Below are 21808 nucleotides of genomic sequence, written 5' to 3'. Positions count from 1 at the left end.
TAACTGCAATGCAGATGGTGCCAATGCTTTATTTTGTTTTCCCTGCCTCCTTTTTTCCAAACATCAAGATCAGACACAGGATGAGTTTAGACAGGTAGGATTTCAAGCATTATTCAAAAAAGTTTGACACTTGAGTCCTGGTCCAATATTCAGCTTCCTCAGCAACACAGTCGGCAGAACAAAAGCTCACTTTTCTGCAAACCAAACCAAGGGTATGTTGTGAATTGAAAGTTGCATTTCTTTAGGTTGCAACTTAAAGTTTCTTTTGGTTCATTTTTCAATTTCATGTCACAATGCTGCGCTTATGCTCTTGTTAGGTTTAGGCACAAAAGCCACCTGGTTTAATTTAGAACAACATTGTTTTTGGCTTAAAATACCTTATTTTTTTGTTTGGCACTTACAAATGTTGAAACACTGGCTTCTTGCTTGTAGCTCCACCACCATCCTCTTCGCCTGCTGATATGAAAGTCAGGTCACAAACATGTATTGTGTAAGTGAAATGAAATGTGTTTAGAAATGTCAATACGGTATATAGCCTATGACACATAAATGTGATGTATGTGATGAAATGTGGCTGTACACAGGTGTGCTGGGGAAACTTGTGCTAATCTAGTCAGGCTGTGAAGTTACATCATACATAAAAGGTTTGGAAACAGTGTTGTACACATCCACAGCAAATATAGTGCAGGATGAAAGCAGCATACAGAGTAAAGAAATAGACAGCTGCTCCACATACTGAATATTGAGCTCCCAAAACATTTCTGATGCAACAATTTAACCTTGAAGATCTTCGTCAGGAAGGTTTACCTCAAAACGTTGCATCATAGAATGAAAGCATCTTTAACATTAATATTTATACTTTAAGCCTCAAGTAAGAAGAGATGTTTACTTTTTTTAAATAAGAGAAAAAAGTTAAATCAACTGAGATCATGGATTAAAAAGAACTCACGTTTGCTTTTTGTACATCATCATGTCTTTATTTGTGTGTAAACAAACTCTGAAAAGAGCATCAGCCAGGTTCTTGATTATTGGCATTAACATGATTGATTTCTTTTGCAGTCATGGATAAAACATGATCACTCCACTGCAGAAAAGGATCTTATTAAACAAGTCATGTCATCTTAAATTCTGTCCCAAAAATCTTTTGTCTTTAAACTTAGAAACTCAAAAATAAATGTACTGACCTTAAGTTCAAACTGGCAGATTTTTGTATTGAATTCAAAAAAGTAAAAACACAATTACCGTTGGTCCAGGCTTGAAGAAAGTGGAGTCATCTCACTCCGTAACCGACTTTCTTTGACAATAAATAAGATTTTAGGACTTGATGAATGACTTATTTGTAAAAGGGACCTTTTTTGCAGCATGTATAATAAATAACATGACACCATATGAACTGTCCGCGACCTCAGTTCAGTCTGGAAAGGTAACTTCATCTCATCTTACTTGGTGTATGCAGTGTTTCTCACTACTGTATAAGGTGCTGGGTGTGTGTTTGTGTGTATGTGTGTGAGAGAGAGATAAAAATGTCATTGCCTGGGAATGTGATTCATAATGTTTTTGTTGGTGTGAGTATGTCGATGTGTTCAAGATTTGGACACGAGCGTCCGGAGGCGTATTAGGTTAGTAGTTCATCAAATCATTAAATATGTAACAGGTGAAGAGTTGCAAAAATAACCTTCTTAAAAACAAACAAATAAAACGTCCGCAGCGATCACAGCAGTAGTGTTAAGCTCGGAGTGCAACATAATTTGCTTAGTCACTTCCATTGTACATAAACGACAAATATATTTACAATCAAAACAAAAAATACAGAACTCATAACAAAAGAAATGTTACCACATTCAGAACCACAGACGAGTCTTTGTGGGACTTACACTGAGTGAGAATGTAGAGTGTAGTGTGTTTGTGTTCATGTCACTGACCTATTCTGACTGATGTGTCGTAATTTTCCTCTTTAAACAAATATCCCACTGGCCTTAATGTGAACGCTCCATGTGGGAACCAACCAATAAAGAAAGCTCAGGACCAGCCTCCATCTTCAATGACAAAAACGGCACATATTTTCACCATGAACGGTCCCAAAGGCAATTAAAATGCAGAGAGTTGAGCAATATGGTACTTTTGTGTACAGCTGCAACAATTAATCGATTAATTGTCAACAATTTAATTAATCGCCAACTGCGCTGATAACTGATTAATCAGTTTGAGTCACTTTTCAAAGGAAAACAGTCAAAATTCTCTAAACTGGCAACAGACAACTGTTTTGCTTTAACTTATCATTCTGAAGTAAATACCAGTTGCACAGCGTAATGGATGCAGAACAATGAAATCATCTGATTGGTTCCCTATAAACCTTGCTTTCATGATGCTTGGTCAGCCACCAGGCTCGATTTTTCCCAGAAAAATGAGGGCCGAATTACAGCACAAAGGAAGCCCATCTGCCTTTGCACAACAAATGGTCACTATCCCCAGGCAACGATTTCATAATTTGGTCCGTTTCATAAAGCTGAGCTCATGTTTTAATATAAGCTTGTCTTTATTTTTTATGTCCGTTTCTGATATCTCAGCTGGAGATTGAAGTTGGAATTGAGGTATTATGGGGAAATAAATAATAAAAAGGTAAAACGTCTTAAAAAAGTAAACCTATTTGCTATAGTTTAGATGAAAGAAAAAAAGCTGTAAATGTGGTGAGACTCTTCTGGGAGCAGAACATAATGCACCCATACTTTATGCAAATCGGCACGTATGTCACTTTTCTTCAGCTAAAAATGAGGACAGCAGTATGGAGAAAATCTGTTTGCAGGCCTGTCTTTGAGGAGAGAGGTTGGAATGCCTTTGACAAACTGGTTTCTGAGCAGTTGAAACTCAAAAAAGAGCATCCTTCTTTTGTTGTGTGCCGGTATGCATTCATGTGGCTGTGTATGTATGTGTGTGTGTGTGCGTGTGTGTGTTGAATCCTTCTATCACACCTCCTTTTTAAGGCTTTCAAGCTGCTTTGGATCAAAGTCAGTCCCAGGGGATAATTCAGCATAAACATCGAGTTCAGAAACATCGTAGCCTACCTTCACATACTGCTGAATTTTTCAGACACATTTCAACACCTACTTGATCTTTTTGATTCTGGAAAGGAGGCCGATTGCCTCTCTCGCCAATCGTTTTCTACTGGCATCGATTCGTTAGCTTCATCTGACTTCATCGCCGCTTTTTACAAAATAATTTCTCAGGTTAAAAAATGTTAAATGCTCAAATACTAAACCTAATGTCAAATTAGGATTGAAGGAGTGTCCCCCGAAACAAAAACAAGGGCAAGATTCACATCTAAGATTTAACTCTAAGCCCTCATCGTAGAAGTTGCCAGAGTGCAACAGATGTGCCACAGACTAAATCCAAAATTTATAAACAGCGCAGGGGGAAAGAGAAGAAGAAAAATTGTTATAATGTTAAAATGAACCCCACACTGGCCACGAGATTAGAACAGATAAACAGTACATTAGGCTATACGCATCATCATAATTACCGATAGATATATAGCAGTCGCAGCCACCGCCATCCAGTTTAAGAAACACGTTTGACTAAAAGGGAAGGGACAGGAGGAGCAGGAGGAGAACGTTTTCTGTCTGGATTTAAATAAATATTCTGTTTTTTGTGTTTGTTTTTTTTCTTTAAAGCCATCTTTCCTCCTGCCTGGTGGGTTGGGAAGAGGGTGCGGCATGGCTGAAGGGGGCTCTATGTGAAGTTCTGGAGGGGCTGGCTGACCCTCATGCAGGCCCAGTAGAAGGCCCGAGCCAGGGTGACGAGAACCAGGAGCAGCAGCACGGCCCACGAAGCATAGATCCCCTGGTAGGTCTGAGCCTTCGCCCACGTTCCAGCCTGGAGAGTGACAGAGGAAACTTTTTTAGAAAATCAGATGTTGCTGAAAAGGCCTTTTATGGGAATTACAAGCACATTCTGAGTGTGTTATGATGATTATAATGAGCCAGCTCAAGTCCAATCAGGCTGAACGAAGGAACCAGAGAGCTGAAGCTACAATTAGGCTTGAAAATGTTCTATGCATTTATGATGTGACCCATTTATGTTGTCGCAAACTGCAAAATTACAACCAATTATCCAGGGATTTTCACAGTTTCAAAGTCTGTTTTTATGACAGCATTACAATAATTTATCAAACACAGATTCTCTTGTAAAACATCTTAATGCAAAACAGACTAAAACCTTCAGTTTTTAAATGTAGCCACAGTCTTTGATTAATCCACCTGCACCAGACTGAATTTTAGTCTGAAATGCACAAATCTTCATGGAGGAGCACATATTCAATACTGAGTGACTGAGGGGTAAGAGAGAAAATAGCTTTCCCATCAAGTATTAAGTGTGCAGCTGCTCAGAAGAAAATTATTTAATGAAGATGGCAAAAGTGACTTTGAGAGAACCCACAGGGATTTTCGGAGAATATGGGAGAAAATAAGAATCCCTTTTTGAAAGTCACAACAGCAGAGCAAAGCTAATATGGGGATAAAAAGTGTCAAAAGATTCGGCTCCTGTTTTGACACCCAGAGATCTCCTGGATGATATGCATGGCTGGCTCAGATTATTAATGTTATCTAGAATAAACCATCGAGCATGTTTAAATCCAGGGGCCTTGTTTATAAAAAATATTCTTAGATTTTATTCTGAACTTGGTCTGAAGATCACATTCTTACATTTGATTCATAAAAGATACTGAGCATAAAAAAAACTTGCTTAAGCAGTTGAAGTGAGTGCACCTGCATTGTGATGTATTTATGTAATGCTAGCACAAATGAGGGTTTAGTCAGGAATAGCCACGGACCAAGAGAGAAAACCAAACTTTTTTGAAGACGAGATTGCGCCACTGCGATGATGAATTGTTCCCATCAACTAATAAGCTCGTGACAGCACTGGTGTTATAGATCGCTATGGCTTTTTACAAGAAAAGACCATCACTATCTGTAAAGCGCTGTGTTAGTTTATTGCTAATGCCGTCTGAACATTTCCCACTGCTGCAGCTTCACATAAAAAGCATTTTAAAGGTGAAACAAGTTGACTTTTATAATGAAGTAAGCTAGTCACAGGAAATGCAATGTGTTCTGTGAGTTTGGCACAGCTATTGTTCATCAAAAATGCATCTACAGAGCAAAACAACTGTCATTTGACAGAGGATCAATATTAAATGTCAGGGAATGGTTTTAATTCACTCTGTGGGAGTAATGGGACAAGACGGAGCTGCAGGCGACAGGCTGCACACCTCCAACTTCACAGTGAGGTAACCAACTCCTTTTTCCTCATTAACGTTATCAGATTACCCGTTAGCATTGGGTTTAAATCCAAAATAATGATCATTTTGATAACAACTCCTTCGCCATCATCCTGTCTCCTGACTCTAGTCATGTAGTAAGCGAAATCTGACTCCTGCTACTCTGTGCTGCGACTCTGCGTCTGGCACTGCTGCTGTATGGTGTAGACACTTTCACTTTATAATTGTAGCATCTGTTTTCTGCTTAAAGGGTAACTCCAACAATCTGTCTTCATTAGCCACAATGCAACATAGCCACTAAGTGAAATCACTGGTGGGAATGTATCAGATTACATGCAGCTTCCTCTGGAGCCTTAAAAGGCTTTATACTACTTTATTCACATATGCAGTAGTACTCCCCTAAACCTTTACAAATGATGAAGTTAATATTTAAGACCAAAATGGAGTCTGTTTTATTAATAAGACACCAGCTCTAGATGTCCAGACAAGGTGATGTGTGTGTTACAGGTATGTTTTTCTAACCTTGAGGCGTTTAAAACAGCTCATGTAGGCTGAAAAATCTCAAAAATGCTTAACAGAAACCTATAACTCAGCCTTAAAGGAATTCCTTCCCTCTTCTTTAAGTGATCAGTAAAGTTTTAATGATTTAGGCTCTGCTCTGAGCTCTCCAGGACCTTAACATTTTAATTGGCATCTCTTAGCTCATGCTGCCGAGTTGGTGACACGCCACAGCTCCAGAACGTTACAGCTGTTATGTTGATGAATCTCCTTAACTACCCTCAATTCTTTACTACCGTCAAGAACTGTGAAACCACTGCTTCCTTAGTCCTAATTATACGCAGTCTGGAAATGAAGTTTCATCCGTTTCTTGTCCTGGGTGGTTGCTGATAAAATTTACTGATGCAAGGCGGAGATTAAACTGTCAAAACCTGTGCTCTTGTGCCATTTTTATAATTAAAACAACCTTTTTAATCAAACATAGGCTGATCTTATGTTGTGACATTTATTGCCACGACACCGACATTATGCAATGCTGTCAATGCAGCACATTTATTGTCTGCACATTGCTTACTGTTTTCCATGCTGGCAGGCACGTATACAACCTGTGTTCAATGTGTCTGTACTGCACGGTGCCATTTCATGCTCATCTTGCACCCTCTGCTGTTTATGAAGCAGAATGGATCGACTATCTGGTTCTTTCTATGTATCCGTGTTTATTTTTAGACTCCTGCTCTCCTCCTGGATGTCTTAAAATCTGTGATCTATAATTGGGAGGTGGTGATCATTTATTTAACCATTCAAATAAGAGAAACAACTAAATAGAGAATATCTTAAATGCTTTGTAAGTCTTGCATGGTTGCATGCACACAAAAGAGTGAGATAAGAAAGGGAAAACAGAAGCTTATTATAGAGAATTACATAATCTCTTCTGCTATTAAGTGGGTGTTGAAACCTGAACACTGCTTACAGTTAAACTAGGTTGTATTTGTGCTATAGCACACTGACAAATAGATGCCTGTCACACTGTGTCTGGAGAGGGCACAGCCTCCATGTTAAACAAGGGACAACAAAAGGACAGATTGTAATCACACTGTTCCTACTACTAGCTTTGTTTTGCCTGTAACTGTAAGGTTTTAAATTATAAACTAAAAAAGGAGGAGAAAGAGCAGTTATTTTCTGCTAAAAAGGTTAATTCCTACAAAACAGTTATTGATAATCTCTTATTAATACTAAACAAGATATTTCTATCTCTTGAATGTTAGGATGGTGTCTGGTGGCGTCCACTCACCATCAGCCCGGCGGTGGAGATGCTGAATAGCAAGCAGAGTAGAAAACACCACAAGCTCCGCCTCCGGGGATACCTCTGACCAATAGAGGAGCTGCAAGACGAACAGGGGAGAGAAGTGTCAAAATTAATTTGTCCATAAAATGAAATCACATTAAAAATAGTGACGTGACAAGGGTTGGGTGATATGTAAAAAATTTCCGACAATACAGCTGCCGTGCATCGGGGAGCTTTTGAGGAGAGAGGCGGGGCTGAGCTGCTCTGATCCAGAGCCGTTTATAGGCAGGAAGAGAGAACTTTGCAATTAAAGAGTGGATTTTTGGCTCTACGCACCGTTTGTCCCTGATGCCTCCCTCTGCATTTTCTGGCCTGTGTGTGCCAACCTGTAAACTCCTTGCTGAATGTGCAGTGGCTCTTGCTCATTCTTTGGAGGTAGACCATAACTAGCAAAATCGAATACAACTTTTAAAAAAGCCCAATAAAAATTTTCCTAAATATACAACTGGCGATGGCCAAATGACAATAGCTGATATATTTTTCCAACGCTGAACCCTAGATAGATATGACTGTTTTCTGAAGTATAAGCTGCTTTCAAAACAGGAATTTTGACCCGTCAAAGTAGGATTACTATAAACAATTAATATCAAAGATGGCCCCCATTCTATTGAAGTTCAGAGTAAACCATGACACTATGACAGTGACCAGCATGCACAATACCAATTTAGCAATTCACATTCCCTACTGCGACCTGTGAAAACATATTCTGTGAAAAGGTCCTATTAAATAACAGGTATGGAGGTTAAAAAAATATTTTTGAATCTATTAAAAGCTCAAGAATTACTCAAGGATCAACAATTGTAGTTTGTATATTTTGGGGATGGAAACGTGGGGCTGAGATAACACATGAAGGATGACAGAGATACACCTGCAGAAATTCAACCACAAACAGCACCTGTACACATTCAATACATCTTCTGAAGCCATTTTAGATTTGACACACTTATGTCTGATGACTACAGCTGTTTATAAAGATCGTCACTGGACACCTGTGCATTGCATGATTACAACTAACACACTGGCTCAGCTCCTTGCAGCATCTTGAGAAGTTAAATAATGTGGAAAAATAAACCTGTTGGTTTAGTTGCCTGACAGATTTAAAAAAAACATTTAATATCAAACTGTAAAATCACAGATTTTCCATATCTGAATAATTTTAGTGATTGGCATGTCAGCATCATACTGTATCTGGTTACGCTTGCTAATTCCTGTCCCTTAAGTCCCATGAACTTTGCTCGCCACATTAAGAAGCTTCTGGAAACAGTCATGGGAATGCGGTTTGCAGCAAAGATCAATGAAAATCCTGAGGTACTAAATGTCACAGATCAGAAAACTGAAGATAGACACTCTGAGGCTGGTGAAGAAAATTATTTGAGGCATTTGAGGTCAAGGACAGAGCCACACAAGTGTGTGTCCTTTCCTTGAGCAAGACCTGCTCACTCTTTGTAGGGTTTACTGAGTTGAAGCTTCAGCAAGACGTCTGAATGCCTGAGTATGTAAATATACCCTGTAAAAGTACAGTGAGAATGAGGTGCTGTAAAGGATGATTTGCTTATAGCTACTTACACTTTCCTGCAGTGTGGGCACCTGGCCAGCGTCCGGTCTGTGAACTCTGTCCACTGAAATTAAGAGGAGAAAGACGTGTGACCTTCAGCTTGAGCTAAAAACCAACATGCATCTGTTGTTGATGACAAAATGACATTAACTGTAATTATAACTGACTCCCATTCTAACATAAAAATACCAGTTATTTCCGACTGCTGTGTTTCTTGCCTGTGGATTCTGAAATGATTCTTTTATTTATTTTCATTAATAAAGCAACTTCAATTGTCTCTAACATTGCTCACAATAAAAACATACACAGAGTTAGAATATATTTTTTTAAAAACACGTAAGTTCAGTAAAGCTGTGCAGAGGAAATAGAAAAGAGCAGATAGGTGAAGGTATTAAAAGGTGCAAAGTCCTTCACTGGTTGATTATAAATGTTTCTGCATTTTGAATTAGAGATTTATTTGATGCGTTTGTCCTGGTCACAAAGTTTATATATTAGTGACCTGATCTGAGGCGTTGCGATGACTAATGGAGGAGATGTGAAGGACCCTGTATTATGAGGGTTGTTTGCCATCGAATTGACTGGGTAAAGAGATCAAACCTGCATACTGCAGTAAAACATCTAATACATGAATTCTCTTTTAAGTCAGTTAAATGCCAAAAGAAAAAAAAAAAGTTAAAACGCTTCACAACTTCACACCAGGGCTGCAACTAATGATTATTTTATTTAACGATTAATCTGCTGATTATTTTCATGATTAATTGATTAATCCTTTTGAAAAATAATTAAAATGATTAATCAATCAAAATAGTTTGGCGATTAATGTTCTTTCAATCGACTAATCGATTAATCCACACTAGTCTTTGCAGCTTACTGCTTGTTTTTTTTCTGAACAACAATCCAAAATGGAAAGATATTCCATTTACAATCATATAAAATGGAGAAAAGCAACAACTCCTCACATTTGAGAAGATGGAACTGGCAAATGTTTGGCATTTTTTGTTGATTTACCCATCGATTTTAATGTCAATTCTACTCAGCACTATATGCAAATCAACGCAAATGCAAATCTGCAGCGATGGGGCTCGTAGTTTGACTGTCTCGTAGAACTTAATGATAAGTTCCTTGTCAAACTGCAGATGGTCTTTAAATTGGACCGTGGATTTAAATACGCCTGCTGCAGCACGAATTGATGACACATTCCAAGAATTTTAACACAACCATTCCAGTTATGCCAGCGGGCGCTGCATGTCATCCAAGAAATGAAAAAGGAAAAATAGTCTTTTTTCAGGGTGGAGACATTTATTCCCTCTGCAACATTGGGGTGCGAGACATTTGTAAACCCCGCAGAGCGGAGTGCATTGTGCATGCTGTACATTCTTCTTGTTCTGAAAAAACACTCTGTATGGGAAGCACAGAGAACATTATCACCGGATCTACGACAAAAAGGATCACCGCGATGCCACCCAGGGCACAGATTTGTATTTTCATTCAGCCGGCTTGTCTTTAAGCAGGTAGGAAAGGTCCCACTGAATGCTGAAAACCCTGAGACATCCATCTCACCTCTTTTTATAACTCTATTCTTCTCTTTCCATGACTCTGCCGCCCTCCTCTCGTTCACCATATATCCAAAACATCTTTACCCGTCCTACACATTGTTAAAGAGCAGTAAGTTAAAAATTTCACTTCCCCTTTAGCACTAAATGGCCCGAATATATCAGCAGAAAACTGATAGGGTTATTGATCTATGGCAGTAACTCAACATTTACTTGGCCTGGTGCTACGATGTTTGGGCTTTTCAATAATTCACTTCTCTGGCTGTGCAGCAGAACATTTCAAAACAGGGACCTCACAGGCCTACTGAAACTGTCATGAGATATGTCTGCTACAAATGATAAAATATTTACTTTGAAACCAAGATAGAAAACTCCAACGCAGTTTTATTATTCAGATGTTTTGCATAGTAATGATTCACCGCTTCATAAACATTTTATTGGATCTAGGCTCTCTACAGTAGAGGTGATCTTATTGGTTGCGTCTGTTTCGAATAGGTCATTCAGAGAGAGTGAAGAGGTGGGGAACTGTGCCAGACACTGAATAAACAGTGTAGCTGTAATCATGCTCCAACTCCTACTGATTATCATAGAGGCTGAAAAGGGCAATCAATGGATTTTTTAAATAAAACCTACAGATGCCACTAATGTGCTAGTCAAATTATTATTGTATTAAAATGACTAATATGTAACATTTCAGGACTAAAGTGTCTAAAAACAAAATGACCTTTCCCCGAACCGCTTCCAACATTGTTAGGACGCAGAGAAATCTGGAAGTTTACCTAACATAATGCTGCGTGTCATTTGGTCACCTGTCAATGGATTAAGTGGTGTCACGATTATGTGGTGACACTCTGGCTGTATCTCTTAAAACCAGTCTCGGGTGGTGCTAATCCCAGGATGCAGAGATGGTGCTGCAGCAAAATAGTGTCGGGGGAGCCCAGCCCTGTTATTAAAATGGTATTATTAAAATGCTAAATCCCCACTAAAGAAACAGCAACTGCTGCTAACTTGATTATGTGTGTACCATTAGTGAACAGGTTAGCGTTAGGGTAACTTGGCATCTTCAGTGTGTAGGTTGCTAGCTCATTCGTCGATAGATTTACAGATAGATGTTGTTTAACAATGAAGACAGTGACTCCAACGATCCCACGCTACTTCCCATGCTACTTCAAGTTGTCATCAATCTTTTTTTGTTATTGTCTTGAAAGCAGCAGAAGTTATCTACTGTGTGTTTAAACCTTTGCTCATAAAACTATGATACTCTTTCCTGTATTTTAGCAATAAATCTGAAAGACATGCAATAGCTCCAAAAGCTAAGCAGTCAACCTTTGGGCTCAGGCTATTTTGTTTGAATTAATTTCCATGGTCAAAAAAGTACATTTTATTTTACAATTCAACTCTTTTCATCATTGGGGGATGTTTTTTTAGAGTAGAGAGAGTGTGGTACCAGGAAGGTGTTGCTGCAGTGTCCACAGGAGACACGGGCTCCAGCTGGCTGGGGGTCAGGACTGGCCGGACCAGGATGGACTGGACCCAGATTAATTATCCTCTTACTAGAAAGAGACAGATGCACAAAGTCAACAATCACACCACAAATGCCTCAAGTTATTATCCAGTGTTAAGTGCAAGTTAATAATCTCTGCCTGATGTTTTGGAAAGGCTGGCGACAGTTTCACTTTCTGAGATCCATCAGCAGCCAATCCTCTTATCACTGCTAACAGAGCTTTTCTACAACCAACTCCTCAGATGACTACAGTGGCTCAGAATCTCTGATCAGACAGCAGCATAGAGATGTGTCTGCTGTAGTCAGCATGTCTGGTATGAATGCAAAGCAGCGACCATGGAGGTAAACTCTCAAGAGGAATTTAATACAGTAAAAGTGGCCCTTGGGGAATATATACAACCTTTTGGTATCACTTTAAATAAGTGGGAAACCTTTGGTCAACTGTAATAAAATCAGAAATGTGAACAGTTACATTCAGAATCCCAAAAGTCAACTATTAAAGTACGAGTTTATTTCAGCATCTCTTCCAATTTTAAGACTATCCGTTACAAAATTCACAGTCCAGAGATGATACTCCCAAAGAAAGTTAAAACTGAAACTCTCAAAAAGCAAATCACAGGTTAAAGGGTAAGTCGTGAAATTATTTTTAAAGATGTTAAGACATTTCATTTGGTTTGAAAAACAAATTCATTTTTTGCCCAGTTCATTCATGACAAACGGCAAAATGTTTAACCAACCACCTCAATTAGCCTTCAGTCTTTCCTTTTTGATCTGTGCTGAAGCTGACAGGTGGATTATGTGTTTCAGATCTTTATGACAAGAGATTTAGTGATGTGCAATTTAAAATGATACACATTTAGCAGCAGTGAATTAACCCCCCTAAAAAAAGAGATGGCTAAAAATGTTTCTCTTGCACATTTTATGCCTCAGGCATAAACAAGGAATCTTATCTGTCTCACCAATTACACTCGGCTACACAGCATGATGTTCAGATGAGCTGCCAAAGCCATACATTTTCAGTGACTGACATCAGCCTTGTGTTTTTATGCAACACATTCCCATCTGCTTGACCTGTAAAAAGTGTTTTATGACTTTTCATTTTGCTAATTTCCTGACAGAACTCAAGTGAAACTTTTTGTCCAACTGGTTTTGAACTTTCAGCAACCCGCTAATGTTTCCTTTATGTGCTGGAAAATGCCACACAAGAGACATTTACTAGAACTTGTGGAAGAGCTCATTCTGTTGTCTGATATGATCATTTGAATGAATGTGCTACGTGTGCATTTGGTTAGTAGCTACTCTGCAGGAAGTTAGTGCATAATTAAAGCAGATACATGTTGAATGAATTTTGTGATTTTATCTTAGCTTGCCTGAAAATGAAACCTCAACACAAACGTTATTCCTGAATAAAATCTGGCCCAACTCAACACACAGTACACATGGTATGATACCCATACAGACACGGACAATATGCTGAAGTGAACACATGATGTGGCTTTTCTAATGAGCCTGTTATTTCCTCATCCGGCTCGCTGAGCACTGCATGCAAACTGCGCTGGGAGCACAGCCTTAATTGAGGGACTGCTGCTCCCACTGCACCTTGTTTCCTCTGCTTCACTTCTCTCTCACACAAGACACACAATGTACTTGCAGCCTCACAGTGGTGCACACATAGACACACACTTACACACACGCACACACACACACACACACACACACAGAAAGAGTTTCTCACCAATATGGCCGGGGACAGGCGATCCTCTGGGAAGTGACTTTGCAGATGAGCAGACAGTTGCAGGGGCAGCGAACGTACTTCTTCCCTGCTGGGGCATTCTTAATGGGCTGCAGAGGGAGACAGAGACACACAAGAGGAGGAGATAAGAACACGGCAGACCAACGCATTAGAATAGGAGTAGATAACAAGCCAATTATTCCTGACAGACGAGAATTATCCAATACTACGTGAGGGAGAAAGTATTCTGGGGGATATTTGAAGTGGCTGGTCACAGTTTAGAAATCAAGAAGGGAAACTGTTTCCAGTATACATGAATATACATCATGATACTGTTGGTGCTTCATTGTCCCTGACAGCTCTGGAGCTGCTTGTTGTTTTTGAAATGACATAAACATAATAATACAATTCTTTCTAATATTATTGGTAATAAGTGATTTAATGCCAACACATCAAGCTCTCACTGTTTGCAAATCAAAATCACATACACACATACAAGTACACCTCCTCATGGCAACAGCACTCCCTGATGGCACTTTCCTCCCCAGCAAGACAACGTGCCCTGCCACACTTCAAAAGCTGTTCAGGAACAGGGCTGCAACTAACAATTCATTTCATTATCAATAAAGCTGCCAATAATTTTCTGATTGCTCAGTCTACAAATGGGCTCAAAATTGTGGAAAATGCTCATCACAATTTCCCAGCGCTCAAAGTGATGTCTTCAAATTGCATCCTTCGACAAAAAACAGTACAAATCCTTAATACTCTTCATTTATTATCATAAATGACAAAGAGAAGCAGCAAATTCTTACATTCGAGAAGCTGGAACCAGCATTTTTTACATCTATGCATGAATAAATGTCTAAAAAGATTAATAGATTACAAAAACATATTTCCTTCTGATTGATTAAATCAACTAATCATTTCAGCTCTACTCAGGAATGGCCCGAGGAGCATGACAAAGACCTCAAGGCGTCGACTGGCCTCCAAATTACCCAGATCCCAATCCAATCGAGCCTTTGTGGGATATGGTGGAAGAATTTCAATCCATGAATGCCCCACAGGACTCCTAGACTCTGCAGTCAGTGGTGCGAGACACAGCAGGACACCCCATGAGGTCCTATGTCTATGCCTCAACAGGTCAGAGCCAAGTCCAATCCACAGTGGCGCCTCCATGGATCTGACTTGTTCCAGCACATTCCATGGATGATCGATTGGATTGGGGTCTGGGGAATTGTGAGGCCAGGTTGATGCCTTGAGCTCTCTGTCACGTTCCTTGGGGCATTCCTGAGCAGGTTTTGCAGTATGTCAGGGTGCACTGTCCTGCTGATGGGGTGTGCTTGGTCGTCAACAGTTTTTGGGTGGGTTATGCGTGTCATTTGGCACTCACATGAATTCTAGTACCAAAGGTTTCCCAGAAGAACCATTCAGTGTGACCAGATGATTAACGTGATTTACTTCAACTGTTAGTCCTTTTATTGTTGCTGCCGATCGGTGTAGATTGTAAAGAGAAGGACATTAAAGAACTTGTAGTGTCCTTCTGCAAAGCAACAGATTAATTTATTCCTGCTTCTAACTTTAATATCAATATAGAGGGAAATACACAGAAAGGCTTTAAAAATGCCTGTGCAACAAAATCTCATAAGAACTGGTCCCACTTTGTAGGCTGCCAGTAAAGTATGTTTGAAGATTTTTGAATTAATATACATATAATATCTCAACTGGCTTGATTTATGCCCAATTATTTTATCAAAAAGTACACACTGTATAAGTGTTTTCTTTTATACGTCTGTTGTCGCAGCCCACTTTGTTTCAGCTCACTCAGTCACATAACACTGCAGGCCAAAATCAGTTGGCAAGGACACTGTTTGAGCTCACGCAGAGTGAACGGAAACTTTAATCTGTATTTCACACAAGTACAACTATACCACTCACACACCTTCCTCTGGGCTTATAGAACATCCTGCTGTCTAACCTGCTGATGGTTCTCTCCACTGCATCATTAAACTCCGACTAACCAGATCAGACTGAGCCCTCTGAGTTTCCTGCTCCACTATCAATTTCACTTAAAACAGCCCTGGGAGTCAGTCAGGATTGTATCTGTACTGCAGGTAGGGAGGTAATGATAGAGAGTGAAAACTGACATTACAAGTAATTATTAGGCGGTGGTCTGACTAATTTCTGTCACCTTTAGTCTTCAATATCATCATATAGAGATGTGTCTCTCTGCCAAGAGAAGAGGACACAGCCTCTCTGCCGAGAGGAGGACACAGCCTCTCTGCCAAGAGGACGAGGACACAGCCTCTCTGCCGAGAGGACGAGGACACAGCCTCTCTGCCGAGAGGACGAGGACACAGCCTCTCTGGGGCGAACACTTTACCAACTGAGCAACTGGGCCTGGTCCTTAAATAAATCCTGTCACCGTGAAGGTTATGATGTTTAGATTGTTGTTTTGGATACATGTTGATTCAACTTTATGGTCATTTTGAAGGCTGCAGTTTGTTTAGCTGTTGAACTGTATTGCCTTATACTGGCAGCTGTTTCTATAATTCAGCCCATTTTATAATAAAATCTATGAATCTAAAAACAATAATAACGTGCATTTAAGGAAAACTGACCTTTTCCATGATATAAATATATTAAGTTCTTTGTGATTAAATAAGTCATGAAACTTTAAAATATAATCATGGCTTCCATTATCTCAGCTTGTCTTGAGTGACTGCTGCTGAGCAGCTCCACCTTGTGATTATAACCATTAAATGCAGAAAAGACAGTTTTTGGAGCACACATATTTGACAGTGAAATCATATATACTGTTTACTTGCAACTACTTCTCTCAATTGTTTCCCACCTCAACTGCCAAAACAAAGCGGAGTTGGACTAAATTGTGTTGTCACAATATGTCTGATTTATCAGCCTAATTAACAATGAGGGACTGACACAAAGAAAAATGACCTATTAACACCATTAAAGACTGTGTACATCAAACCTATCAAATAATAATTGCTGTCCCAAAGATACTACAGTTACATATTTTGTCTCCTGTCCACATTTCTTCACAAATCTTTGGATTTGGGCAAATATTTAGGTCTAACCACATGTCTAACAACTTCCTCCTCATTTCAATAAATGCAGCTTCATCTGTACGTGTTACAAGGTTCTGCCAACGATCTATATTTGCACATCCTGGACATATTTCTTGACATCTAAATTTGTTCCCTCCATCTGTAAAATGCTCATATTGCCAATTGGTGCATCTGGACACATTTCAGATTCTCTCTTCCATCTGCACACCAATTTTCATAGCTAGTGACGCACACTCACTGAGCCCCTTCAACCCGTAAATCTGACAGTGATAGTTTTCTAAATTACATGCTGCATTATCTTCAGAACAACTCTACAAGTGTCCCAATCATTTTTATCATTTTCTCTGTGGTACTTCAAACAAAGAATTCAAACTTGAGAACTAAATTTAAATCCACCTGTGTTCATCTATTCATAGCAGTGCACCTGGTAATTTGTTGCGTCTTGCCACACCTGACCAGTCACAGGACACCATTTAGTTAGTGAGTAGGAGGTAGCAAATGGAAAACTTCAGTGTATCATTGTCAAATCAATTTTGATATCCGTGTAATTAAAACAGAAACTTAACAATGAGACCATTGTCAAGATGACAGGTGGGCTCCATCCGCTACCTACGTTGTTGGCGCTTAAAGCAACAATATGTGACTTTTTTTACCTTAAAATAATTGCTTCAAAATCATTTTGATGGTACAGTGTCTTGTAATAGGGTGAATGGTGTCTCTGTCACAGTCAGCCCTCCCTTAATGCACAACATTTGCCCTCTTTCCTCCTGATTTTTCCACCAGTGTTTTACTCAGTCTTGGTCAGAAATTCTGGCACTTTTCAAACTGCCTGCTTAGGAAAAAAATAATAATGACAAACATGTTATAAGATTAACTTAGAGGTAACTCATTTACAGTATGTGGCCTGTCTGAATTATTAATCAATTTTATGGCATGCATTAGTCAAAATCTTTGTATTCTGTTGACTGTTATTAAAAAAACAATTACATGTGCTTTAGTTTGTATCGTGTCTAGTTGATGGACCTGCATAGAGTTTGCAAAGAAATCTGTTAAGTGGTGCATCAACACAAGACTGTGACTTAATAACATCAAAAAAGACCTCATCGAACTCGAGAAGATTAATGAGGCATAACTGTTTAGCTTTTAAACTTATACAAAATTGAAATTTTCATATCATATAAATTTGTAAAGATAATGAAGACTTATCCATATTTTGTGCTAGAAGCCAGATTCCATTTCTAAACTAACGTTAGCTACTGTTGCTCTCTGTTAGCGGAGCGGAAAGAGGCACTCGGGAGCGTGTGTAGAAATCACATCTTTCCGACTGTTGCCGAAAATCTTTCACAAAGAAATCATCTACAGGCTTGAATAGCCAACCAAGAGAGATTAGATGATTAAACAGTGGAAGTTTTGGATGAACCAAATTAAACCAGTTAGGATTGAAATGGTCCATGAATGTCCCAAAAAAACAACTTTCTGTTTTATGCTATGAGGCTAACCGGTTGATTTTCTGCAAATCAGACTTTGTTGGCAGTGTTCAGAGTAGCCACTGATACAGACTGCTTATCTATATAAATCGCAGTTATACATATTTTCATGATGTTTAAGTACCACCAACAGCACATTTAAAGAGTTAAAACTAAAAGTTTCATTGGGACGACTTGCTCAGAAAACAACATTTCAAGGAGATTATATTATTAGTGGCCTTAGGGTTCTCTGTGGATTATGTAATGTGGATACTGGTCTGGAAACAGATGCTGTTGAATTTTCATGGCTAAAAACAAAATTACATTCACTTCTACTTTACTGAGGTGGAGGCAGAAACCTTAGAGACACATATCTCAAAACCTGTCTTAAATAAAACCAAAACTTCTGCTAGAGGTTAGTGAGAGGAAATATGCTTTTGTAATTTGTGTGAACCTTCCCTTTAGGATACTGGTCAAGGATCTGTGCATATATAAAGAGACTGTGTGTGTGTGTGTGTGTGTGTGTGTGTGTGTGTGTGTGTGTGTGTTGCATGTGGCAATACAGACTATTCCAGAAACCTACCGTAGCTTCATTGCAAACTCCACACTTCACCACATGTTGGTGGATCTTTCCCTCCACAGAGATCAGGCTCTGACACACCCTACAGCTGATAACAGGAGCGCTGCCACTCTCCGGGGAGGTGAGAGGAGAGTAGGGCGGAGGGTCCTCCCCTAGGAGCACCGAGGGCTGAGTCGGGCTGGGGAAGGGAGGGAAGCCTGTACAGGGAGGGAGACAAGGAAGGGAAAGAACAATGAATAGAAAAGAAGTCCGACCAGTGGCAAATTAATGGATTGTTGAGGGAACATGGTCACAAGAGTTGCGCAATGTACTGAAAAAAAAAAAGCCTCAGTTCCCATGACAAGTAACCTCTTACGTTACGATTAACAAGATAATAAGATTTGGTCTCGAGTTCAACTGAAAGGAGCTTTAGAAGCAAAACTCTCCTGGAATGTGGAGCAGGGTTAGTTTCAACAAATAAAGAGCCTCAAGAGAAGAAAAATATGAGGAAGAATGAGTGTGTAAATGGGGCAGTTTCATCTAGAGATCAGATACAACAAACAGTACTGCCAACAAGTAAAAATGTTTAGAGCTGGCTGTGGGAGCAAAACATAACAAGAAGCCATGTCTCATTCCTTTCCCAATAATGAATTTAGACACAGTCCCTCCCTGTGTGAGCCGTCATTGGTCGTAGCTCTCTCTTGCAGCATCCCTCAGCAGCCTCAGTAATGGCTTCCTCGTGTGTCAATCAAATCAGGTGTTTCTCAGAATGCTAGCTAGCTAAGCGGTTCAGTTATCTAGCTTGCGAGTGCAGTGGGCACCACTCAGCAGCAGAAATACATGCAACAATGTGTGTTAAAGGACGCAAATAAAATGTATGTCAGTGATAATATTTCTGAGCTGCAAACCCGAAGCTTTACGAGAGGTTTGCCGGTGCTAAGAAGAGCTAGCTACAAGGCTAATATAATGGTTGCTAGGTTAGCCAGTTAGCATATTCCCCTCAGTCTCTGCTTCACGTCATGATTGCAAAATGAACCTTTTCAACTCCAGGAGATGCTAATAAATAAATACTCCTGGAGCTAACATTATATCCTGCACAAAGACAGACACGACAGGCTGACTCTTTGTCACTGTCACAGCAGAGCTAGCACGCTAACCTAGAATGCTCAGTCAGTGGATGCTAATGCAAGCTAGGCTAACAGAGGCTGGAGTCGGGTGGAGGAGAGAGCACCATGGATACTCACTCTGTGGTTTGTTGGGCACACCGTAGGGCGCTGCACCGGGAGACACCCCGCCGTTACCGCTGCCAAGAGCACCATCTCCCAGATCCGATAGTAACGGGGACCTCTCGCCATCCGCCATACCGAGAGAAAGGCGTGGGGGGGTGGGGGGAGTGGGAGCGTGAATGCAGACCGATACGGTGTTGTATTGTTGTGTCGGAAATGCAGGCGTCACATGATCACACCACCGCTGCTGCGGTAACGATGCTCGGAGGTGTGGCACTGCACTGGGAGGGATGCCCCCGATCCCAGAATGGGTGTTTATCTAGGCTACCTGTGAATCACCTGTCAATCAGTTTCCGACAACACGGGCCTACCTGTCATACTTCAAAACTCTGCAGCTTTCATATTGGAACTTACAATATAACTTCTCCTATGTATCCAGGATTTTATTTTTTATTTTTTTGTATTAAAATGTTAAAATTCAAACTTCAGAGATGTCTAGTTTTTCTATATTAAAGATGCACAATGTCGTTGCGGAAGGAACCTTAAAGGACAACACACTTTCATACTGTTTCACTTTGTTTATATGTGGCGGACCCTGCCACCTTTCTAGCTTCAAACAGTGTTCTGGGGATCTTATTTTCCTCTGAGGACAGCTTGTTTATTAAGTCATGGAAAAGATAAATATTTCTGAGTTCATAAAATTACCTCATTATTATTGTAAATATTAAAATTCTGAGTTTGAATTTCTTCTCCAAAACTACACAGTGCCCCTTTAAGCTGGCCAGATTCACATGAGCAGTTAGAGACAAGGATGCTTTTGTACTTTGTACTGGCCCAAAACAATTAAAGGGTGGATAATCTAGGCTACCTTTAAAAAGAAGCAATACACAATAGGTTCAAACTATTTAAAGTCCATCTTAAAGGAACAGTTCACCTAAGATATGATTGAAACATTTTAAAACAAGTCCCTATCTACTTTAGTTTCTTAGGAGAGTGCTGGAATGCTGCTTTACTGTGAAACTCCAGAAATGTTTTGTGGACTTTTATGTGTATGAATGATTTAATTTTATTTTGCAAACCAGCTTACCTCAAATTGCTCATTTTGGAAGCAAAGTAAAGTATTCTTGGAATTCAATTTAATTTGTGCTGCCCTGAAACAATCTCTTCCTAGTGTGACTTTAATTTAAGAGTCAGAGTACAAAATCCACAGCCCTCTTTTGTGCAAAACTGCAGCTCAAAGATCAGCCAACGCTAATGATCAGTTTCTAAGTGCTATACCGTGAGCACCTGGAGTTGTTTCAGTTTCTTGAAGATGATTCACCTCTCATCAGTTCTTCAGGGAACAGTCTCTTGGATGAGAGGTGAAACGTCTTCTAGAAACTGAGGTGAGTCCAGTTGCCTGCAATGTAGCACAGAATTACCTGGATGACCAAGAAACTTCCCCAATATAATGATCCAGAAAAGCAACATTTGTACTTATAACTAACTCCTTCAACTGCAAAGGAGTCTGGAGTGCACAGAAGTTCAAACAAAATGTGGTGAAGGTGCCTTTAGGTGAAAGATCCAAAAAAAGAGAAAGATCCAAGGCACTTTTCTGGCAAAAACTCTTCTGTTTTGATATGTATGGGCATGCCAGTGTATTAAGATTTAAGATATTTTATTATTACTATGAATATCATGTCCTTTATCTGAGCCCTGAGTCTGTAACAAATACTTTTTGAAACACACTTTTAATGTTTACTTTTCCCCTTAAATATCTACCATTCAAAATATCACTGTGCAGTAGCTATAATGTGTATGAGTGTACCATCCATTATAAAGATATCAGCCTTAAATTATGGGCAAAGCTGACCTGGGGTTACCATTTGGGGTTATCCAGGAATAAAGCAAACACATATTAAGACAAATCATTTATTGGAGAAGCATATTTTAATACTGACAGAATCAGTAACCATGTAAAAATAGTGTGAAATAAACACACAGAACAGAGTAGATCACAGAAAACAAACAAGTTA

General features: G+C 39.6%; 1 protein-coding gene across 1 annotated transcript; it reads right to left on the bottom strand.

The window, feature by feature from the left end:
* Positions 1-966: 966 nt before the first annotated feature.
* pip4p1a (phosphatidylinositol-4,5-bisphosphate 4-phosphatase 1a) lies at positions 967-20055 on the bottom strand. Its single transcript, XM_073490492.1, has 7 exons — positions 19812-20055; positions 18592-18785; positions 13460-13566; positions 11668-11773; positions 8679-8731; positions 7059-7149; positions 967-3870 (listed from the first exon to the last, which is right to left on the bottom strand). The coding sequence occupies exons 1-7, from the start codon at positions 19927-19929 to the stop codon at positions 3727-3729; spliced, it is 813 nt and encodes a 270-aa protein (XP_073346593.1). The 5' UTR covers positions 19930-20055; the 3' UTR covers positions 967-3726.
* Between the last annotated feature and the right edge of the window lie 1753 nt (positions 20056-21808).

This window comes from Pagrus major, chromosome 21 (assembly GCF_040436345.1).
Source record: "Pagrus major chromosome 21, Pma_NU_1.0".
Taxonomy (NCBI): Eukaryota; Metazoa; Chordata; class Actinopteri; order Spariformes; family Sparidae; genus Pagrus; species Pagrus major.
The sequence above is the reverse complement of the archived record's forward strand: the minus strand, read 5'-3'. Positions and strand labels throughout refer to the sequence as shown.

Coding starts and splice junctions, on each gene's coding strand:
- pip4p1a (XM_073490492.1), bottom strand. CDS start 19,929: ATGGCGGATGGCGAGAGGTCCCCGTTACTATCGGATCTGGGAGATGGT. Junction 11,774..13,459: donor GCCTGTCCCCGGCCATATTG/GTGAGAAACTCT, acceptor GTCTCTTTCTAG/TAAGAGGATAATTAATCTGG. Junction 7,150..8,678: donor TGCCCACACTGCAGGAAAGT/GTAAGTAGCTAT, acceptor TTCGTCTTGCAG/CTCCTCTATTGGTCAGAGGT.